General features: G+C 39.5%; 1 protein-coding gene across 1 annotated transcript in view; it reads right to left on the bottom strand.

The window, feature by feature from the left end:
• The window catches only part of LOC127418552 (collagen alpha-1(XXIV) chain-like), a 149,145-nt gene that overhangs the window by 58,433 nt on the left and 66,672 nt on the right, over positions 1 to 24,040 (bottom strand). Inside the window, exons 13-24 of the mRNA XM_051659129.1 lie at positions 23,506 to 23,559; positions 20,656 to 20,700; positions 15,572 to 15,625; positions 15,441 to 15,485; positions 14,067 to 14,120; positions 13,522 to 13,575; positions 13,216 to 13,269; positions 9,123 to 9,176; positions 8,824 to 8,877; positions 7,215 to 7,259; positions 6,854 to 6,907; positions 6,602 to 6,646 (exon numbers count right to left, since the gene is read on the bottom strand). Coding sequence (XP_051515089.1) covers positions 6,602 to 6,646; positions 6,854 to 6,907; positions 7,215 to 7,259; positions 8,824 to 8,877; positions 9,123 to 9,176; positions 13,216 to 13,269; positions 13,522 to 13,575; positions 14,067 to 14,120; positions 15,441 to 15,485; positions 15,572 to 15,625; positions 20,656 to 20,700; positions 23,506 to 23,559 — 612 coding nt within the window. The remainder of the gene's footprint in view (positions 1 to 6,601; positions 6,647 to 6,853; positions 6,908 to 7,214; positions 7,260 to 8,823; positions 8,878 to 9,122; positions 9,177 to 13,215; positions 13,270 to 13,521; positions 13,576 to 14,066; positions 14,121 to 15,440; positions 15,486 to 15,571; positions 15,626 to 20,655; positions 20,701 to 23,505; positions 23,560 to 24,040) is intronic.

Consider the following 24,040-nt stretch of genomic DNA (forward strand, 5'->3'; position numbering starts at 1 on the left):
CCGCCAATAAGATTTTCAGTTGCTTTGAAAGTAAAACTCATCCCTTATCAAAGATTTGAAGTTATTATCTTTTTAGTTGTGCTTCATAAAGTAATATCAACACATTAAACAATGATATTAACATCTGGACACTGGGGCCTCATTCATGAAACACGTGAAGCATTCATAAAACTATTCTTACATAAACGGTCACATTCAATTCAATGTGAAATGTATACAAGAATGATTTTACAAACGATTTACACTGGCTGTAAACATCTATAATGACTTCACTCTGTCTTTTTGTAGCAGAATTCATCAGGGTAGTCATGTTCCAGAGACTAAAGCCGTTCGATTTATCTTGTCGTAAACTAATCAACAACATATTATAAAAATACGGAAATAATATAATTCTTTTCCCAGTTCGGCACTGTACACAATGAACACATTTGAACTCCCACAAGTCTTAAATCTCCACAGACGTGTAACACGTCACGCTAGCGTACAGCGGCAATATTTTCCGCAGTTGTCAGTATGCTGGTACGGGTCAGATTCTGGAGGAATCTCAGTGTGAACTCTTGATCCGTAGCCCTCTGGAACTTTCCGAAGCATTCAACGTTACTGCAGACATCTCTCTGACACTTCATTTGTCAGAGAATAATTACACAGGATGTCTTTGGCTTGTCGGACAAAATCTCCTGCAGACAACAGCTTTGGACGTTTCCATGTTGATGTTTGGCGCAGGTCATTTTTCCCTTCATGTGGTTTAAAACAAGGAGTGGATCAGGTTAAAGTAAGTTGGAAGTTACTGTAGTTGTCTCCTCCTTAAAGGTTGTTTTTTCTGATGTTAAAAGACTTTTTTATAAACTATGCCAGTTTAATATGCAAAGACAACTATAAGTAAGTCATATGTGCAGGTTGACTGCCACCATCTAAATGTTCCCACCCGACACAGCAACGCTGGCTCAACCAACGGTGTGAGTTTGGGGCGGGACATCGGTTTGTTCGACCAATAGTAGACAGAGGGAGAATTTGAGAAAGCTGTTTGAAAACAATGATTATTTTTGCAACCCTGCAGAAGTTTTACACTAATGATACACTTTTCATTTTGAAGTGATATAAATATAATTTACATTTTTCCAGTAAAGAACTGTTGACGTGAGTTTTTTGTTTTTATTTTGGACCAATGGAAGTCTAATTGCTTGGGAAACCTGTTTGGAAGTGATTTTATTTATTTTATTTATTTTTTGGCATACTTAACAAGGGTCATTTTATGAAACGGGTGCCTTTTCCATTTGCAAGGGGTGCAAATCTCCCCAATTTGGAATGCCCAATTCCCAATGCGCTCTAAAGCTGCGTTCACACTGCCAGCGACTTTGTGACTTGTCGCCGTTAGACTCTGTGATCTGTGTCGCTAGTGGACATTCCTACTGTTTGTTGCAGTAACGTTATTGGAGGACTGCACGTCTGGCTATAACGTTTAAAAATTTGATCACGGATGAGACCTAATACTGGTTAAATTAATATATCATTACAGTTCGACAAGGAATCAGTTCTCTTGTCTCTAAAATTGTACATTCTGTAGTGTAGAGTGTTTTATAAAATGTGCAGACAATCAATCTATCATGAATGAATGAATCAAACTCACTCGGAATGCAGACCATTTCTGACATGCTTTTCCACGCATCATTGTTTTATTATATCCACGCATGTGGTTACAGACAAATTATATAGAACAGTAAAAATCCCTCACGACGCTGAAACTTCTCCTCTGTCTTGCATGCCAGGAGACAGATGACGTGAGCTCTGCTGTCTTTACTCTCACACTGTCTTGTCGCTCTCCACAGCGATCTCTGTCGCCAATGGCCACGGCAGCTCGTGTTGCCGGAAGTCGCTGTGCTCTCATTGAAAATGAATAGGATCATGTTGCTGTCTCGCGCAGTGTGAACGCAGCTTAAGTCCTCGTGGTGGCTTAGTGACTCGCCTCAATCCGGGTGGCGGAGGACAAATCTCAGTTGCCTCCACGTCTGAGACCGTCAACCCAGGCATCTTATCACGTGGCTTGGTGAGCGCATTACCGCAGAGACATAGTGCGTGTGGAGGCTTCACGCTATTCTCCACGGTATCCACGCACAACTCACCACACACCCCACCGAGAGCGAGAACCACACATTATAGTGACCACGAGGAGGTTACCCCATGTGACTCTACCCTCCCTAGCAACCGGGCCAATTTGGTTGCTTAGGAGACCTGGCTGGAGTCACTCAACACGCCCTGGATTCGAACTCACGACTCCAGGTGTGGTAGACAACATCAGTACTCGCTGAGCTACCCAGACCCCCTTGCCTATTTTTAAGATGCTTTTTAATTTAACTTCGCTTACCAGCATAGAAAGCATGCTACAAAAAAAAAAAAAGGCCTATTTTTAATAATTTCATAATTTTGCAGGTTATTTAGCCATTAATAATCTTGTTCTCATGATCATGGTAATGATAATTAAATGCAGATATTTCTGGGAACATCAATATTATTGATATTTTTCCAATAAACAATTATTTATATCTACTATAGCATTGTAACAAGGTTGACAATTTAAGATTGTCCCCCTCGTTCAACCTTTCAAGATTAAATGGAAAGCAAAGCAAGACTTTTTCAGATTCATAAAATATCTCAACGTGAACAAACATTTCTCATCAAAGTCCTCCAAGACCAAATGATCTGAGCTGTGCTGTCCACATTCATTTTATAGCTCTTCACTTTTAATGACTCATTTGTGTACATTTGATTTCTCCTAAGGAATTTTAAGAGAAACATCTAGGAACAGACAGGACTGCAAAATAAGAGTAAACTACAATAAGACAGAAAATCCACAAGGTCAGCTTTCTGTGTTTGAAAGCGCGCCAGACACCACAGATGTTCCCTGGGAGGGATACAAAGTTTTGAGCATTTCCCAGCGCATGCTAGGATTGAATTTTCCTGGAAGAGCAAAGCAACAGCCAACAGACACCAACGTCTGGAACAATCCAACACAAATTCACTACATCACAACACCCTGAGGACAAATATTCAACAGCTCTCACTGGAGGAATACTGCAGAAAAACACAGTCCAGATAAGTCAAAGGCAACTCAAATCTTCTACATCATCCATCGGATTCTTTTCGGAATTACGACGGAAATGTCATGGCTACTGTAGTTCCTCAGGGAAGACCCAAGACTCATGACAGACAGATCTCAAAGACTGACTTGTGATGTTACATAACTCTAGGTCTGGATGCCGTCTGGTGGCAGAAGATGTAGCTACAAGCAATTGCAAAGCAGAACTCCAGCCTTTATCATTTCATTCACTCTTTAAAGTTTTCAATAAGAAACCAAAAAGGTTTTACAGTCTGATGTCATTAGAGAACAGTGTAGGGGTATAGCAGTTAACTAACAGTAGCGATGCTACTGACTTAACTACATACTGCTTTCTATTCTAATTACACACATACTGTATGCAGCGCTGTGGATTTCAAATCATTTAGGTGTATCGGCTCCTTTAGACAGTTCATGTAAATGATTCATTTAAAATGAACAAAACATTTATATGTTGCATTGGGATGTCCAATTCATTTTATTGAGTCGGTTGATTTGGACAGTCCATGTAAATGAACTAGTTCGCAAAAATGAGTCAATTGAGCCACTGTGCAGCCTTAAGGCCATAGCATACTTACAGAGAAGTTCTTGTTCATTGTTGGTTCAGAGGTAAAAAGAAGTTCGAAACAGCTGAGCAATGTCATACTGTTTGCGAACATTCAGACACGGGCCACACTGCTGGGGGAGGCGTTTAAAGGAGCATTACATATAACGACGCACAAGAATACATGTAAAACATCAACTAATATGACATTAAAATGTGTTATCAATGACTTCATGCCTCATTCTAGGAGTAGAATTCGTACTAGATCTGTAAATGGTGCTGTTTTAACTACATGACGATGATTTAAAGTAATATGTATGCAGTAGATAATGTGTAATTTGTAATGTTTACCTTTTGCGTTTATGTGCTAACACGATATCCGAGGCCATAATAAGCGCTGATTACACACTGTTATTGTAATTTATGATGACACTGATTATAACGACCAGCTCGCTAATAACTGCACACAGGTGTGTTCATTTGAATGATCTTAACTGACTGAATGGGAATCAGCTGTCGGTCTCAAAGTAGGTGGAGCTACAGGTCACACCTTCTGATGACTTGGCCAATGGCAATAAGGTGTTTAGCAGCCGCTAAGAAGTTTTCCTGAAATTTCGCCCTGTCGAGCTGTTACTAACCACTGAAACAAACCCAAAAACTCATTCGTTTTGGCCAGATTTTGTTCTAAATTACGTCACACCCATTTGTTCTTCGACTTTGGATGAAATGAATCTACATTTATGAATCTAAATGTAAGACTTTTTAAAGACCTTTTTAAGACCAACTAAAGAAAATGTAAGGAATCAGTTCAGTTCATGAAAGAGAAGTAATTCTCATGAACAGATTTAACGGCTCTTTTTAATGTTCTGTTTTCTCACACAGTGTTAGATCCTCTCGTTACAAACGGATGATCCGAGTAAACAGGAAAACAAACACATGGGCTCACTGAAACTTCACAACTGTGAAACTGAAGATACCTGGAGCCAGAGAAGAGAAACTGATGGTAGTTTGAGTAAAAACTGTTATTGAGAGTTCAGTCAGCTTAACATATTTGCTGTTACTTACAAAAACTGCATCAAGAGACAAGAAAAACACTAATGCTGATTATACAGGCACACAGACAGAGAGAACAAAAGATAGAATGTTACATAGAATGATACACAATGAAAGACGGAACAACAGACAGACAGACAGACAGACAAACAGATGGACGGATGGACAGACAGACAAACAGACAGACGGATGGACAGACAGACAAACATATGGACAGATGGACAGACAGACAAACATATGGACGGATGGACGGACAGACAGACAAACAGATGGACAGACAGACAAACATATGGACGGATGGACGGACAGACAGACAAACAGATGGACAGACAGACAAACATATGGACGGATGGACAGACAGACAAACAGATAGACGGATGGACAGACAGACAAACATATGGACAGATGGACAGACAGACAAACAGATGGACGGATGGACAGACAGACAGACAAACAGATGGACGGATGGACAGACAGACAAACAGATGGGCGGATGGACAGACAGACAGACAAACATATGGACGGATGGACAGACAGACAGACAAACAGATGGACGGATGGACAGACTGACACAGACAGAGAGATATACAGAGAGAAAGAGACACAATATAAAAACAGATAGACAGACAGAATGACAGACAAACAGACAGATAGACAGATAGAAATACAAGATAGACAGACAGACAGACATACAAATAGAAAGACCACAGACAGACAGAATAATAGACAGACAAATAGACAGGCACACACAGAGACAGACAGATAGAAACACAGAAAACAGACAGACAGACAGACAGAAAGATACAGTAGAAAGACAATAAGAAAGACAAAAAAACAGACAGAAAGACAGACAGACATAGTGACAGACTGAGTGAGACAGACAGAGAGACAGACAGACAGTGAGATGGACAGACAGATAGTGAGACAGACAGAGATACAGACATACAGTGAGACAGACAGATAGACAGTGAGACAGAGAGATAGACAGAGAGAGAGTGAGACAGACAGAGAGACAGACAGACAGTGAGACAGACAGATAGACAGTGAGACAGACAGACAGATAATGAGACAGACAGACAGTGACACAGAAAGACATATAGAAAGACCACAGACAGACAGAATAATAGACAGATAAAAGATAGACACACACAGAGAGAGACAGACAGACAGAAATATACAGTAGAAAGACAATAAGAAAGACAGACAGACAAACAGACAGAAAGACAGACAGACATACAGTGAGATAGACATATAAACAGTGAGACAGACAGACAGACAGACAGATAGTGAGACAGAAAGAGAGACAGACATACAGTGAGTCAGACATATAGACAGTGAGACAGACATATAGACAGTGAGACAGACAGACAGTGAGACAGACAGATAGACAGCGAGAAAGACAGACAGACAGACCTGAGAAAGACAGACAAACAGTGAGACAGACACACAGAGAGACAGACAGATAGACAGACTGAAAGAGAGACAGACATACAGTGAGTCAGACAGATAGACAGTGAGACAGACATATAGACAGTGAGACAGACAGACAGTGAGACAGACAGACAGTGAAACAGACAGATAGACAGCGAGACAGACAGACAGACGTGAGAAAAACAGACAGACAGTGAGACAGACAGACAGAGAGACAGACAGACAGTGAGACAGACAGAGAGACAGACATATAGTGAGTCAGACAGATAGACAGTGAGACAGACAGAGAGACAGACAGACAGTGAGACAGACAGACAGTGAGACAGACAGATAGACAGCGAGACAGACAGACAGACGTGAGAAAGACAGACAGACAGTGAGACAGACACACAGAGAGACAGACAGAAAGACAGACTGAAAGAGAGACAGATACAGACAGACAGATTGCTTTATAGACTTACAGGAGGGCCAGTTTTGCCAACATTTCCCCGGTCACCGATTTCTCCCTGTGAAAAACATTGACAACAAACAAAAATGAGAAAAACTGACACCGAAAACAGATCAGAATAAAGTAAAGAAACACAGAAACATTCCGGAAACGTGTTTCTGTGTCATCACTGTGTGAGTGTGTGTTTATTATGTCATTGTGTTACAGCAGGGCTGTGTGTGTGTGCGTGCGTGTGTGTGTGTGTGTGTGTGAGAGAGACACTTACCTTCAGACCTTCAGGACCAGCTTCACCAATGACACCTTTCTTACCCGGCCTGCCCTGTATTGGACACACACACAAACACATACACACACACACACACACACGCACGCATGCACACACACACACGCACGCACGCACACACTTATTGTGCGTTGACCATTATGGGTTTTTAAATGTCTGATATGTTCAGAGCTACAATGATATGTTTCTATAACATTTTACAAGAATCTAATAAATACTCGAAGCTGGACACTTGATGTGATTAAAATGAAGCGTAACTGTTTGTGTCAATTACAGGTCGCAGAGAATACATGGAGTTTAATCAGGGTAAATCTTGACCCACACACAGATTGAAGACACTTACAGTGGGACCAGGCTTTCCAGGTGGGCCCGGGGGGCCTTCGTCTCCCTGGAGAAACACACGAGGAAGTGTTTCAGCAAACATTCAGAGAACAAATACCCTCGGAAAATCACTCGTAGACAAGACAACATTCCTGCGCACACATCACAGAGCTCGAGAGAGTGTGTGAGCTATAGGAGATACAAAGTGATGACAGAAAAGAAGAGAAACATCTGTGTGTGTGTGTGAGTGAGTGTGAGTGAGTGAGTGAGTGAGTGAGTGAGAGTGTGTGTGTATGTATGTGTAAGTGTTGTGTGTGTTTGAGTGACTGTGAGTGTGTGTGTGTGTGTGTGTGTCTGTGTGTGCATGTGTTGAGTGTGTGTGTGTGTGTATGTGTGTGTGCATGTGTTGAGTGTGTATGTGTATGAGTGTGAGTGTGAGTGAGTGTGTGTGTGAGTGTGAGTGAGTGTGTGTGTGAGTGTGTTTTTGTGTTTGAGTGAGTGTGTTTGTGTATGTGTAAGTGTTGTGTGTGTGTGTGTGAGAGTGTGTGCGTGCATGTGTTGAGTGTGTGTTTGCATGTTTGAGTGAGTGTGTGTGTGTGTGTGTGTGCGCATGTGTTGTGTTGTGTGTGTGTGTGCATGTGTTGAGTGTGTGTGTTTGAGTGTGAGTGTGAGTGAGTGTGTGTGAGTGAGTGTGTGTTTGAGTGTGTGTGTTTGTGTGTTTGAGTGAGTGTGTTTGTGAGTGTGTGTGTGTGTGTGCGTGAGTGTATGTGTGTGTGTACATGTGTTGAGTGTATGTGTGTGTACATGTGTTGAGTGTGTATGTGTATGAGTGTGAGTGAGTGAGTGTGTGAGTGTGAGTGAGTGTGCTTGTGTGTGTGTATGTGTAAGTGTTGAGTGTGTGTGTGTGTGTGTGTGTGTGTGTGAGTGTGTGTTTGTGTGTTTGAGTGAGTGTGTGTGTGTGTAAGTGTTTTGTGTGTTAGTGTGTGTGTGAGTGAGTGTATGTGTGCGTGTGTGTTTGAGTGTGAGTGAGTGTGTTTGAGTGTGTTTGTATGTGTAAGTGTTGTGTGTGTGTGTTTGAGTGAGTGTGTGAGTGAGTGTGTGTGTAAGTGTTGTGTGTGTGTGTGACAAATACAGCTGCTTGTCCTCTACAACACTTTATTCTGCTCTGTTCTTTTTTATTCTGCAATATTTTAATCTGTTTTATTCTATTCTGCGCTGTAATATTCTATTCTGTTTAGTTCTCTTCTATTTTTCAGTTCTATTATACAGTGTTCTGTTTTGTTTTATTCTGCTCTGTACTATTCTATTCTACGCTGTTCTGTTGTATTCAGTCCTGTTCAGTTCTATTTTATTCTATTCTATTCCACTATATAATACTGTAAACACACAGACAGAAAAGTCTGTAATGTTGTGATTTATTTTGGAGCTGGTTAGTTTGGTTCATGGCATAAAATTATTTATTGAAGAATGTTCTATAATCCTTATGGAGAAAATGAACAGCAAAAATACTTCAGGAAAAAAGTGGACGGGCACTGCTAAGCTCTATTTAGGTATGAATATTGTCATGGTCTAACTTCAATCAAAGTTTAAGTGAAAACTTGACTATGTAAGATCCAGTGAGGTGTTTTTACTTCTGTTCCTTTTGGCCCTGGTGGTCCCTGGGGGCCCCTGGCTCCTTGAAGACCCTAAACAGACATGCACACACACACACACATGTAAATTCAGTGTTCAGTAACATCAGTAAACACTCAAACACACCTAGTGAGAACTGTCTGTGTACTGTCTACATAGAAAGGTACCTTCCTAGGCAGCACCCTAACTGAAATAGAACCTCAAGGGCCACCTTTTTAATCAGTGAACATATACATCTGAAAGCTTTAGAGAGCATTTTATTTAGTCATACTTTCAACAACATCTTCACTTTCTCTACCTTTGGTCCCGGGGGGCCGTTCGACCCTGGCGCACCGATGTCTCCTGGGAAACCCTAACAAACATGGACAATAATGACAGAAATACATGAAAATGCATTATGGTCACCTGAAATTCACCTTATCTGGTGATAAATGGTTGCCCTGCCACTGTCAGTTCAGCCACACCCACCTGTCATCAGGTGACATTCATTTGCTATAAATTAGGGTCAGTGGGGGAATGGGCGGGGTCTAGTTTAGACTCGTCATTATGCCGACTACGCCACCAACATATATTTAGTAGAGGCCCTCTTAATTTCCAGAACCGGCCCTGGATAAATAACTCACTTTAAGACCAGGAATGTGTATTAACAAAGTAAATAGAGTCGATTTTGATTCTATGTTGACTTTATGGAGGACACCCCCTGTGATGCACGTACATACACTGTTGGTAGTACTTACATTGTAAGTAGGCAAATAGAGTGTGAAAACTGTTTGAATGAGACTTTACTTACTAGAAGTCCACAGTGCTTAAAGTGCCTGAAGAATGAAAAAACACCCATTTTTGAAAGGTACACTCTTTTAATCTTAGTGTTGAGCTCACACAACTTGCTTGCTAAAACAAGCTAGATAATTTTTCATTCTCAATATGTAAATATTTAGCTTGTTTTGCAGCTGCAATTCCAGCTAAAGCATACAGATCAAATACCGTACAGTTGTGCGAGCAAGCATGCAATAACAGAACAGTGCCACTAGAGGGCAACTTACTATCGCCACATGACCGATATCAAACCAGCGTCTGAGACGTTAAACTCTCGTGTTGACTTGATTTCACTCATTTGTCACACAGGTGCTTCCGTGTTTAAATGGACTTGGCTGCGAAGAGCCGGCGTCATGTTTGGGATGAACATAAAGCGAACGCAACACTAACACAGACTCAACTGAGACTAGTTTTCCACATTTAATTAAGACAATAAACAGCACTGTTATGATTAATACAGTGGCTCCATGGAAAGAGGGATCTGACTCAAAGCATCTGAAGACCACATGTATCAAAAACCCCTTCAAGCACAATTACAACACAATCTTCAATGTTTCCTCAGCGGAACGATCCAAAACACTTTAAACAACAGAACAACGCACCGAAGCTACCATAAGTCTGTCCCTAACAGCCTTGTTTTCATTCCCTTTAAGAATTAAAGATGGTGCTATGTGAATAAGGTTGATTCTGAAGCATCTCCTGAGAGTGTTTAATAAAACGATGTACAATTGCTCCAATACCACAAATACAACCCTCCCCAAAGCAAGGAGGTCATTCAGCTGCTCCATCACAACAAGATGGGCTACCTCAAGATAATGTGCATGACGTAGTGCATGGAAACATGCAATGATTCGCATTTTCTTTAGTCCAATTTTTAGAAATGCGCTTAAAACGGGGGCCTGGGTAGCTCAGCGAGTATTGACACTGACTACCACCCCTGGAGTCGCGAGTTCGAATTCAGGGTGTGCTGAGTGACTCCAGCCAGGTCTCCTAAGTAACCAAATTGGCCCAGTTGCTAGGGAGGGTAGAGTCCCATTGGGTAACCTCCTCATGGTCACGATTAAGTGGTTCTTGCTCTCAATGGGGCGTGTGGTAAGTTGTGTGTGGATCGTGGAGAGTAGCATGAAGCCTCCACATGCTGTGAGTCTCCGCAGTGTCATGCACAACGAGCCACGTGATAAGATGCACGGACTGACGGTCTCAGAAGCGGAGGCAACTGAGACTTGCAAATTAAATTCATTCCACAGAACTCCGCAGATTTTCCCCCAAAATCAGTGCAGACAATGCAGAAAAGTCTGTAGATACTTTCTGGAGCTGCCAATGAGTCTATGCAAGACCCAGAAATATTTCACACTTTCACTGTATACAATATTATTCAGTTTTGTTTGAGCTTCATTTCTATCTTTGAGAACCCTTTGTATGGAACTATATTAACGACAGAAAGCACTCATTGAAAAATAAACGCATTGCATTAACACTGGGGATGTAATTTCATGTGGTTGTATATTTAAGCGGTGAATATTTCAATTGAAAACTTTTCGCACAAAATAGTTACAAATTAAAAAATACATATTTATCTTCCAAAGTTCACGACAAAATATTCTTTTTTTTTTTATATCAGTTTGCTATTCTACAGGTAATATTCTGTCCTCTATATTTTGACTTGTGAATTCGCCTCTCACCTTTTAGTGGTTCAGATTGCAGGCATTGGCATTGCAGGAAAAGCAGTAGAGTGTAGATGCACAATCTATAACTGAGTTGGGTACGTGAACCATTAGCCCGAAAAGCTTGCAGATCCTCATTTTTCTTCATAAACCAGGAACAATTTGCCATGACAACTGCCTCTCCCAAGTACTGTCATACATTAAAACGGAAGAAAACACACATAGTAAAGTGGTGTCAAACTGAAGAAACTGTTTAAAATGACTTGGTCAATTTAGTTCAATTGTTTTCCCAAAACTAGCCTATAAGCAGCAAGTGAAGATTGTACATTGGAACTATACTGCTTTTCCTGCAATGCCAGGATGTACAAGGTTGAATTTTCAACCAAATTTGAACCACGGAAATTTTAGAGGCGAATTAGCAAAGCACAATATAACAGACTGAACATTATCTGTCGAGTAATAAAGGTGAAATAATAAATAAATAATCTGAATATTTAGGATGTGAACTTAGTAGGTGAATAATTTTTATTGATATTTTTTTTTTTATGATGAAATTTTATGCAAAAATGTTTTCAATTGAAATATTCACAGCTTAAACACATAACCATATAAAACTGCACCCCCAAAAAGTGCAAGCACTGTTAATCAAGTGCATTCATTTTTCAATTCGCTCAATACAAAAAAAAGATTTTTTTTATTTGGCATGGCTATAACAGGTTAATTTAAAAAATATGGGTATGGCCTCAGTTACACAAAAGCCAATAGCTCCATAACAAAAAGTCAGATTTTAGGAAAAACTGGTAAGCATATGCTAGATATCATTCTGTAGAAGCATGCAAAATTTTGTGGAGATCGGACAATAGGTGGTGCTATAACAGTTATGAATGTATGTACTATCGCGTTTTACATGCCAGTGAATGGTTGTACATTCTGCAAAGTGTCACTCAGACACACGTTATTCATATCATATGATAAATCTCCTCATTTTGAACAACTTTGCCTCAAGAACCATAAGTGTCAGTCAAATTGTTCGTTAAATATTTGAGATTATTTAAAAAATGTATATTTTTGCGAACTAGTCCTAGGCTTTTCACCCAACCTCAGCAAAACCATTGTAGTACAATTCTCTGGACTCCCTAGATCAATAATTATATATATATATAAAAACAGAACTTTTTGTTTAGAATGGCTATAATAGGGAACTTTAAACATAAGGGTGTGGCTTGGTTTATGTAAAAGCCATTAACTCCTAAACAAAGACTCCGATTGAGATCAAATTTAGTACACAAATGAAACATGTGATTCCAAAGAAATCTGCCAAATTTGGTGGAGATCGGCCAATAGGTGGCGCTATAACACTCAGAAATGTTAAAAACATTATATCTCTATGGTAATTTACCTGATATTGCTGAAAATGATCTTGCTTTTTATTGATTTTAGGTGCTTATGGGCGGTAATTCTTAATATTCTGTAGCACTTAAAGGCCCTATCCTGCTTGAACCTTGTTTGCAGCTATATTTATTATTGAATTTATGATGAAAGTTTATGCAAAATATTTTCAATTGAAATATTCATAACATAAATACATAACCATATGAAATTGCATCCCCAATCCAATGCATTTATCTTTCAATTTGCTCAAGTCAGTGTGCGTTTAGTTCCAAGGACTTCTTCTCATGGCTGCTCCCGTTGGGGGTTGCCACAGTAGACCATCCGTGATCCACATATATACCTACAGGGCATGTTTTTGGACTTGTGGGAGAACCCAGAGGAAACCCATGCGAACATGGGAAGAACACAGAAAGGCCCAGTTGAGCCAGGACTTGAACCCAGGACCTTCTTGCTGTGAGGCGACAGTGCTACCCACTGAGCCACCATTGTGATATGACAGTAAGATCTCTAGGTTCTTACTTTGGGTCCTGGTGGTCCTGGAGGCCCCTGTGGTCCCAGTTCCCCTGTTTTCCCCTATCAGAGAGAGAAACAACAACAATAAATATCACATCAATACACTCACATCATAGTTCAGCTCTGTCCTCAAATCATCGCTCTGAACTTTACAGTCGTTGTTTGGAAAAGAGCTGTGTTCAAAAATTCTCTTGTGTTGAACAGAAAAAGCAAGAGCACAGGGATTTATAAATCCTGAAATAATTCTCAGTGCTTTGCATACTATTCCTTTAATGTTCGGATAGAGTGTATGAGCAGATCGTGTGGTCTTACGGGTGGTCCAGCTTTTCCACGTGGTCCTGGTTGTCCTGGATTACCAGCCGTTCCCTGAAAGAGCAACAAAAACAAAACGCAAAGTCTCCTCGCCGTCTGCCATCAAATATATATGAAATCCATACAGTATGTGGGTAGTTGACATGAAATACTTTTGGGAAGTTGACAAGTCCATAATGCATCTTGAAAGTGTTTTAAAAGCATTTGGCCAATTCTTTTATAATTATTATACATGCAGCTTTTATGAGCTCATCTTGACACAAAAAGTGACCACTACAAGACCTCAAATATGCACTTTATACCAGCCTGATCTCGAGAAAATGACTGTGGTGACATTTTTGCAAAATGATATAATGTGGTTCATTACGAGTATACACTGTATATATATTTATACATATATTTCCCTCAGGTTGGTATAGTAATGGGATTCTAGGACACCAGATTGCTTTGTACTGTCCTTGTACTTTTTATACATTCATGTAAATTTCTGTCAGTATATGGTACATTAAAAGGTAGTTGGCAACCTCTATTTTCTTGACACTGACCTTGTCACCCTGGTAACCAGTTTCTCCTGGTTCACCCCTCAATCCAGGTTCCCCCTAGATCATACAGCATCACAGAGATTATAGAATAAAGACGTACACAAAATAATATACACCAACAACATTTTACATAGAGGTCACTGTAAAGCCTGTGAAGCAATGTAGCAATTCAACATTATGCATCGCTCCACGTCCACAGCACAACTTTGGTTGTAAAACATAAATATATACATTGAATGCTTACTGACAATGCGTTTGGGTCATCTATACCAGTGTTTCTCAACCGGAAGTACCCTTGTGGTCTGTGGCATAATTGCAGTGGGCCTTTAGAATTGTTTTTTATTAGGGCTGTCAATCGATTATACATTTTAATCTAATTATTTACATGATGTGCAGATTAATAACTGAATTATTCGCAATTAATCACATATATAAATATTTGCTGAGAAAGGCCCTCAACAATAATTAAATATATAATAATTAAATAAAGTTACTTAAATTATTTTAAATATAAAATATATTATAAATAGCCTATAAAAAATATAATAAGATAACATAAGGTAATTAAAATGCATTACATTATTGTGGCAGACGAGTAAGAATTGATAAGACAATACAAAAAATGTCTTTAGAAGTCAGTGTGTTAATTATTTCAATATTATTGGCCTACAGTCCACAGCAATTCATTTTGCAATTGAATTCTTCAATCTGTCAGAAATAGATTTATTATAAGGACTTTTCTAAGGACGTGTCCACGTACACATGCGTCAGACGGAGGCTTCTAGAGCATCTCACTTTGGTTGCGTCGTGTCATAAACGCAACATTTTTAGGTCGCTGTGTAAAGTTAAACGTAGTTAGAAAAACACATCTCGAGATCCTTGCATTCTGAATTACGCTCGTCCAGTGCTGTGCTGTGTTTGAATGCAAGAACGCTTCCTCATATTGTGCCATCGCTAGTGTCAAGCTAGACGAGTGTGGTGTGTTGTCTCTACAGCTGGAGTTTCTCTTACTGCCCCCTGCTGAAAACAGGTGGTACTTCAATCTTGAATTGCTCCAACGGTACTGTAAGAATATTCCATATTACGGTCCAAACATGCTATTTTTTTTTATATATATAATTAATCTCACTGTATTAATGCATTAAATCAACAGCCCTACTTTTTTGAATAATCTTTTTATCTTTTCCCATTTTTTTTTTCATTGTAGGACGGGACTAAAAATGAGAACCAATGGATTACGGGATGCATGTCCATTTTCCCAACACATTAAAAAATCATTCCTAAAGCTTAACCAACAGAACTCAACCACAACATCCCAACAGAGAAGGAATTAGCCTTATGAATTCACATGTGCAATAATATAAATATTTAAATCACCTTATCACCTTTCAATCCAGGCGGCCCCACCCCTCCGGTCAGGCCCTGCCAATGAGAGAACAAGTAGAGGGGGCGTGTCTTCAGTGGCCAGCCAATAAGGTTAAATACAACACTGCATAAGCGGCCGTTACCTGAGGTCCCACAATTCCAGGAAATCCACGGGGTCCCTCTGGCCCCACATCACCCTGAGACAGCGAGAAAACAAGAGAGGATATAAAGTTGTAGTCCTCAAAAGCATTCATTAAACACATACAGAACAAATGTGTAAATTGTTCATAAAACCAATCTTGCGTAAATTATTGCATTCAATTCTACACAGCAGTTTACCTCAGAATGGATTTATGAACTATGTTGTACTTTTTCCCCTATTAGAAAAAAAAATGGCACATTCCTTTTTTGTGCCAAAAAGGAAGTGACATCATTTGGACCCTTTCTACATCATTGCGTTAGCCTCTACTGAGTGACATCTTAATTTAGGCTAAACTGGCAGCCCTGATATCCATATATATATATTTTAATGCATTTATTTATTTATTTTATTTTATCAATTTATTTTTTATTTTATGATATAATTGAATTATATTATTTAAATTATAATTAATTTAATTATAATATACATTTATATATTTGGCTGATTTGATTTTGGATGTTTTGTAGATCAATATCAACATTTCTGAAGGTTATTTTATTTACATTTTTTTATATTCTAATTTTGATGTTTTTAGACAGACAGCATTTTTGAAGGTTGCTTTAATATAATTTAATTTAATTTATAATCTAATTTTATATATTTGGCTAATTTAATTTGGATGTTTTTAAATAGTCAGCATTTCTGACAGTTACTTTATTTTATTTTACCTATTTAATTTAATTTTATTTTATTTTATTCTAATTTAATTATAATACAATTTTATACATTTGATTTAATTTTGATGTTTTTAGTCAGCATTTCTTAAGGTTAAGCAACTCCTTCCACTGACCAAACATTTTTTTTTAAATACTTTTTAAAAAACGTTTTGAAGAGTTTCAGGTCATACTTTGTATCCTGTTTGTGGAAAGTGCCATATATTGTATGAATTATGCACATTCAGTAACAATAAATATCAAATTGCCTGACAGAATGCACCATTTGGCGATGACAACATTTCCTCTTTGCTTTACTGAAAAATTAATCACAGATTTCTCGATGTGACGGACACTAAATGACAGCTTTATGAGAACGTTTCTAAACCACCCGTCAACCACATCAGAACATTAGTCAACATGAATCTCTGCTTTTCACGAACAACACGTTCCAAAGTGACAGAAAACTTCCAGTGCTAAAACGCACATTTACTGTGAATCATCCTTCACAGGCAAGCTTGTACAATTACTCCTGTAATTTGGTTCCCACTGAGATAACTGCTCTTTTAACAGTCGTGCAATGAGAAGGCCACCAATACTCTCAAAGCAGGAGGTCAGGACAAAAGGTCAAAGGAAGGATTTAAGCTACATAATCTCACTGAACGGAGATACAAAGTGTAAACTTTGTCCCAAAAGGTACCACAACTCATACCACCAACGCTTTCTCGACATTTTATAAAAATTGGCACAGAAGAAAGAGTGGCGGTTGAAACATGCCTTGCCTCTCATGTGCACCTCTGAGACTCCTCAAGCATTCCATAATCAAAATTCCAACAGTGAATCTGGATGTGAGATGATTCTGGTGGCAAAACAAACTGTGGCTTCTTACATTGAACTTGAGGAGAAATGTATTATTATGATGTTCATAATCATAGTTTTGCCTTTCCAATACTGTAGGTATACTATAGCTTTCCTACAAATTAACAGGGCATACTGCACAAAACTGATCTCCATGCCTTCTAAAAGACAAATCACAACCTCTACATCAACAAAGGGGAAAGATTTTTTCTTGTGCCCACTGATGGAATTGGTATAGTTCCTGTTTCACTAAAGGAATCAAGCAAATCAGGTATCGGCACAACCATTTAATTCAAACTGTTTAATTTCAGCAATAAGAATGTGTTGAGGGAGGGACGGACGACAGATCCCGGAACAGAAGCAACACACATTAGGCAAAAACATTAGGAAAACCTGCACACATCCTGCTGACTGCAACATCCCCCTTAAATCTTCTCGTCTGACATTACATCAGCGCTGAACACTTCTGTTCCACTTTTGACATCTCTGTCCAGGATTTTAAAAGACTCTGGGGGTTCAACAGCCTCGGATATGTGTATTTTACCACCGGAACCAGGAGTTTTCCACTGCTGGTTACTGAACATTTAAATGATTCACCCTGCAAACACACAATTCAAAGTCCCCAGAGACCCTCAGACAACTGTACATAATGCAATATCCTGAACTATCTACAACACAGAAAAAATTATATCAGTCCCTGAAGGGATTCACAGCAGCATCAATTTTAAAAATACAGGAGTTCAGGTTTTCACAAGGACAATTTTATGATCATAAATGAAATCATATGTTCATAACAATACTTAACTAAAATGTGTTATTTTCATCAACTAAAATTATTTGCCATTATTGTCAGAGTAAAATGGATTCAAATTTATGAATGCAACATGACAAAATATTGACATAAATTAATGGACATTTTCATCAAAAGCCCCCCCAAAAAAAAGAAAGAAAAAAAGAATAATGTTGTGTTAATACATGTTAACAGTAGGCAAAAACTCTTACATTATTTATTTTGAATAGCATCCAGCTACATGGGATTCTGTATATGTAGTTTTACAGTGTTTTGTCTGTGTCATATTTGGAGCTTCACAAATGTGGTCACTTTAAACTGTGGCTCAGCATAATATAATGCACCAAAAATAAAAAATAACAATGTAGTGTCACTACATAATTACCCTTAGCATGGAACTGGCAGTAACTAAACATATTAAAGTTAGTAGTTCCGCTGCTTGCTAGTTATAACTAGATATGTAAAGTTTGTCAAGGCAAACTGGTATTGGCTTGACAAAGCACTGTCTGAAAGAAAGAAAGAGTAAGGAAGGAAGGAAGGAAGGAAAGAAAGATTGTTGGCTAAGGAAGGAAGGAAGGAAGGAAGCAGTCTTGGCTAAGTAAGTATGGAAGGAAGGAAGGAAGGAAGGAAGGAAGGATGATTCTTGGCTAAGGAAGGAAGGAAGGAAGGAAGGAAGCAGTCTTGTCTAAGGAAGAAGGAAGGAAGCAGTTTTGGCTAAGGAAGGAAGGAAGGAAGGAAGCAGTCTTGGCTAAGGAAGGAAGGAAGGAAGCAGTCTTGGCTAAGGAAGGAAGGAAGGAAGCAGTCTTGGCTAAGTATGGAAGGAAGGAAGCAGTCTTGGCTAAGTGAGTAAGGAAGAAAGGAAGGAAGGAAGGAAAGATTCCTGGCTAAGGAAGGAAGGAAGGAAGCAGTCTTGCTAAGGAAGGAAGAAAGCAGTCTTGGCTAAGGAAAGAAGGAAGGAAGGAAGGAAGGAAGCAGTCTTGGCAAAGGAAGGAAGGAAGGAAGGAAACAGTCTTGGCTAAGTAAGTAAGGAAGGAAGGAAGGAAGGAAGGAGGGAAGGAAGGAAGGAAGGAAGGTTGGAAAGATTCTTGGCTAAGGAAGGAAGGAGAGTTGATTAGTTAGGAAGGATGGAAGGAAGGAAGAAAGGAAAGGAAGGAAAGAAAGAAACGAAGGAAAGAAACGAAGGAAGAAACAATGGAAGGAAGGAATGATGGAAAAATTCTTGGCTAAGGAAGGAAGGAAGGAAGCAGTCTTCGCTAAGTAAGTAAGGAACAAAGGAAGGAAGGAAGGAAAGATTCTTGGCTAAGGAAGGAAGGAAGGAAGGAAGCTGTCTTGGCTAAGTAAGGAAGGAAGGAAACAGTCTTGGCTAAGTAAGTAAGGAAGGAAGGAAGGAAGGAAGGAAAGATTCTTGGCTAAGCAAGGAAGGAGGAGAGCTGATTAGTTAGGAAGGATGGAATGAAGGAAGGAAGGGAAGAAAGAAACAAAGGAAAGAAATGAAGGAAGAAACAATAAAAGGAAGGAATGATGGAAAGACTCTTGGCTAAGGAAGGAAGGAAGGAAGTAAGGAAGAAAGGAAGCAGTCTTGGCAAAGGAAGGAAGGAGGCAGTCTTGGCTAAGTAAGGAAGGAAGGAAGGAAGGGGGAAGGAAGGAAAGAGAGGAAGCAAAGAATAATAGGAAGAAATGATGGAAGGAAGGAGGAGAGTTGATTAGGTAGGAAGGATGGAAGGAAGGAAGGAAGGAAAGGAAGGAAAGAAAGAAACGAAGGAAAGAAATGAAGGAAGAAACGATGGAAAGAAATGAAGGAAGAAATGATGGAAGGAAGGAGGAGAGTTGATTAGTTAGGAAGGAAGGAAAGAAAGAAATGAAGGAAAGAAATGAAGAAACGATGGAAGGAAAGAAACCAAGGAAGGAAGAAACGATGGAAGGAAAGAAACCAAGGAAGGAAGAAATGATGGAAGGAAGGAGGAGAGTTGATTAGTTAGGAAGGAAGGAAGGAAGAGAGTTAAGAAGGAAGGAAGGTAGGACTCTTGGCTGAGGAATGAATGAATGAATGAAGAAGTCTTCGCTAAAGAAGGGAGGAATGAAAGAAAGAAAGAAAGAAAGAAAATCGGAATAAAAAAAACCCTATTGAATCTGTAGAACATAATTATGTTGGCATTAGTTATTCACCAATAGTGCACGTGATGTTGACTGAATTTGATCCCGGGTGCTATCTCTCCCTCTCTGTACCTGCTGTATCTCTAGTCTTTACAGGAGAGGATATTTTGCCAAAAAACAGTAGTTTATCTGCAGATCACTCGTCATCTAGTGAAGTGTTCTGTCGTTGAACAAATTCCAGCACAGAGAACATCAGATATTTTTCATATTCTCTCAGCAGGACCTGCTGGTTTAACTGAACTCTTTACTGCAGTAGCAGAACAGTAAAGGGCGCCAACACAAGACCTGATTTGCTGAAAACACATCAGAGAGACTCTAATTCTGACTGCATATTTGAAAGAGAGATGTCAGGCTTCCTGCAATGTCACTAGAAACAGGCTGAATATTTTTCCTCTGAAAATTCAGCACAGAAAGGTTGAACAGGGATAAAAAAGCACAGTTAAAGCCTGAACGCATCTCCTGTACATGTAAATTCCTCCTTTAAGTATCCTGTTAAGGCACTTTAAAGGCTTTTAAGGCTAAATGTACAGTTCTGCGTATATATGTACAAGTGTGTGTGAATAGACTCACTCTGAGGCCTGGGAATCCACTGCTGCCGGTCCCCCCGACAGGTCCCTACAAACACACAACACAAAAAATAATTCTATCACAAAATCTATCACAAAATGAAAATGTTTTTTTCACCCAATCCAATGTGTCTGGCATCAAGAACAAATGCCATGTAGCTTTGTATATGAACCAAGAAAAAACTTTTTGGGCAAGTAGGGATGGGAATGGTACAGAATTGAAAGATTCTGGGTCCTAATCCTCTTAACGATTCTGGTTCTATTGACCAATTCTTTTGTACTTTCGAGGAGGAATTATTTGGAAATAAGAACTGCAATTTTTATTGCGTTCACTGCCACAGCAGTCTGTTGCCAAATGAAGAGATCATTTCAGATTTCAATGGAACAGATACAACGATTCTTGGAAAAAGTGTTTACAAGGGATGTCACGGATTGTCGACATTCGGTTAACCACTCGACATGCCACTATTCGAATACCAAAATCATTATTCGGTTGTTCTACACGTGCAATAGAGGCCTTCAACCTGACCCAAACTTGACGAGTTCTGACAAATCCTCAGGTTTTCTGGCCGGGTTTGTCTCAGTTTTGACATTTAGTAATTTTTTCTCCCCTTTTTCTCCCAATTTAGAATGTCCAATTTCCAATTTGCTCTACGTCCTCATGGTGGCGTAGTAACTCGTCTCAATCCAGGTGGCGGAGGACGAATCTCAGTTGCACATCTGAGACCGTCAACCTGTGCATCTTATCACATGGCTTGTTGAGCGCGTTATCACGGAGACATAGCGCTTGTGGAGGCTTCACGCCGTCCACCGCGGCATCTACGCACAACTCACCACACGCCCCACTGAGAGCAAACCACATTATAGCGATCACGAGGAGGTTACCCCATGTGACTCTACCCTCCCTAGCAACCGGGCCAATTTGGTTGCTTAGGAGACCTGGCTGGAGTCACTCAGCACGCCCTGAGATTCGAACTCGAATGATTTTAGAGCTACCCAGGCCCCCACATTTAGTCATTTAGCAGACACTTTTATCCAAAATGACTTACAAATGAGAAACATAAGCACTTTGTCATACAAAAGTCAACTATATCTTCAGTATCGCACTGCTAAGTTCTCAAAGTGGCTGGAGTTTATGTTTAGACAAGGATTTTATGTTGTTGTTTAATAGTAAGTGCATTTAGTGTGGATTGGTTAAGTGGTCGTGGAACAAATGGGTTTTCCAACCGTTCTCCAAGTATAGACTGAGTTTGGGGCTGTTCAAACATGCTGGATGGACGTCTTTGTTGCGCTGAATCTCACTGTTTTTTCTTTTAGTGTCTCACCCGGGATCACCGCATTTTTAGACACCAAGTAAATAAGAACTTTTTTGGATTTTGGCATGCCCAATTCCCAATGAGCTCAAAGTCCTCGTGGTGGCATAGTGACTCGCCTCAATCCAGGTGGCGGAGGACGAATCGCAATTGCCTCCACGTCTGAGACCGTCAATCTCCGCATCTTATCACGTGGCTTGTTGAGTGAGTAACCGTGAAGACCTAGCGCATGTGGAGGCTTCACGCTATTCTCCACAGCATCCATGCACAACTCACCAAGTGCCCCACCGAGAGCGAGAACCACATTATAGTGACCACGAGAAGGATAACCCAATGTGACTCTCTCTAGCAACCGGGCCAAATGGTTGCTTAGAAAGCCTGACTGGAGTCTCTCAGCACACCCTGGATTCGAACTTGCGACTCCAGGTGTGGTAGTCAGCGTCTTTACTTGCTGAGCTACCCAGGCCCTCCAAGTAAAAAAGAACTTTAATTTTTATAAATGCATCTCGAAACACATGCATTGTGTTTCATTTGTTGTGCTGAGTTCAGGTTGCAAAGAGGACTTCCTGTGACTGTTACACCGTTAAACATGATTTCAGGATGATTTTCACAGAGCAAAGTATCAGCACTTGAAAAACGGTAAGACAGTGTTTTTTCCCATTAGCACATTTAAGTACAACATTTAGACAAGTTCAATGCCATATTTTATTTATTATGAGATTTTATCATTTGAAGATCTATATATTGTACTATTTAAACTCACAGCTCACTGTACACTTTATCTGCTGCTATTATGAGTTGTGTCTGAGGGAATTCCATTGCAATAAACATTCTTTATTCCCACGTCCCGACAAAAAAATATGAACCATTTTTGAAACCTTACGGTTGTTTACACAGACTTTATAATGACTTTTCAAAGGCTCTTTAAATGCATAAATGCAATCAGATAATTGTACATTACAGTATATATAAAAGGTGCACACAGTAATTTTTTAAAGTATGTCAAAGTATGGCTTACACTGACACCTAGTGTCCTGGATGCTGCATCATTCAAACACAATAGTTTTCAGTTCCCAATGTCATTGCAGAAATTCACTATGCACAGTAAACCAGGATTAATTTAATCCATGAATGAAAGTGTCCAATAACAGGACAGTTATTGAGCTTAAGTGGACTTGTAGTATTCAGCTGGTCATGTGATTATAACATGGCTGCCCCCATGAGGCGCCCCTGCCCATTTAGAATAAAACGGCTTTTGTAAAGTTACTGATATGACTGAACTCGTCATCTCACAAGTGTGGTCATGATTTTAAACATAGGCTTCAAAATTAATATTATTTCTTTAGAAGTAGAACTTATTAATTGAGGAAAAAAGATTACTGAGTGACCCTTTAAATATACAATTAACTATAACCATATAATAAATACAAAATTCTAAAACCAAAAATGTTATGTTTCATTCATTTATTTATTCTCTAATAAAGCTCCACTAAATGCAACAAAACTCAGCTGCTATTGTTATTGTACGTTTTGATCCATACCTCATTTCCATGTGGTCCGGGTGGTCCTCTCTCACCCGCGTCACCAACAACACCCTGCGAAAAAAACCCTCACATTAGTGTACAACACATTTCCAAACACTTCAGTCAGCATCACATCTCTCACACTGCTATTGAAATGCTTTAATGCTTGCTGCCTGAGGTAACATGTTTCCATGACTCAATAAAACACACAAGTGTGCAGCGCGCAGCGATCTGAACACCTCATTTGAGCATGAATTACTCTGCTGAAGAATTGTTCATTCAAAATACAATTACAAATAAATGTAACTTTTTCTTTTTTTTCTGTTGCCGTTTTATAAAAGTAATAAGCCACTCGAGGCAGTGCGTTAGAGTAATTTACCACAATTACAGAGGGGTTTATGGCATTGCTGTGGTAAAATCACGGTACCACACGGCCTCTCGTGACTTTTCTCAAGTTTCAAGTTGAAAATGATTCTGCAAAGGAATTTATGCAGTGAATGCGATCTTGCAGTACATGCGTTGAGTCTGTACAGCTCAGGGAGACAGTGTGCAT

Source organism: Myxocyprinus asiaticus, chromosome 28 (assembly GCF_019703515.2).
Source record: "Myxocyprinus asiaticus isolate MX2 ecotype Aquarium Trade chromosome 28, UBuf_Myxa_2, whole genome shotgun sequence".
NCBI classification, from domain to species: domain Eukaryota; kingdom Metazoa; phylum Chordata; class Actinopteri; order Cypriniformes; family Catostomidae; genus Myxocyprinus; species Myxocyprinus asiaticus.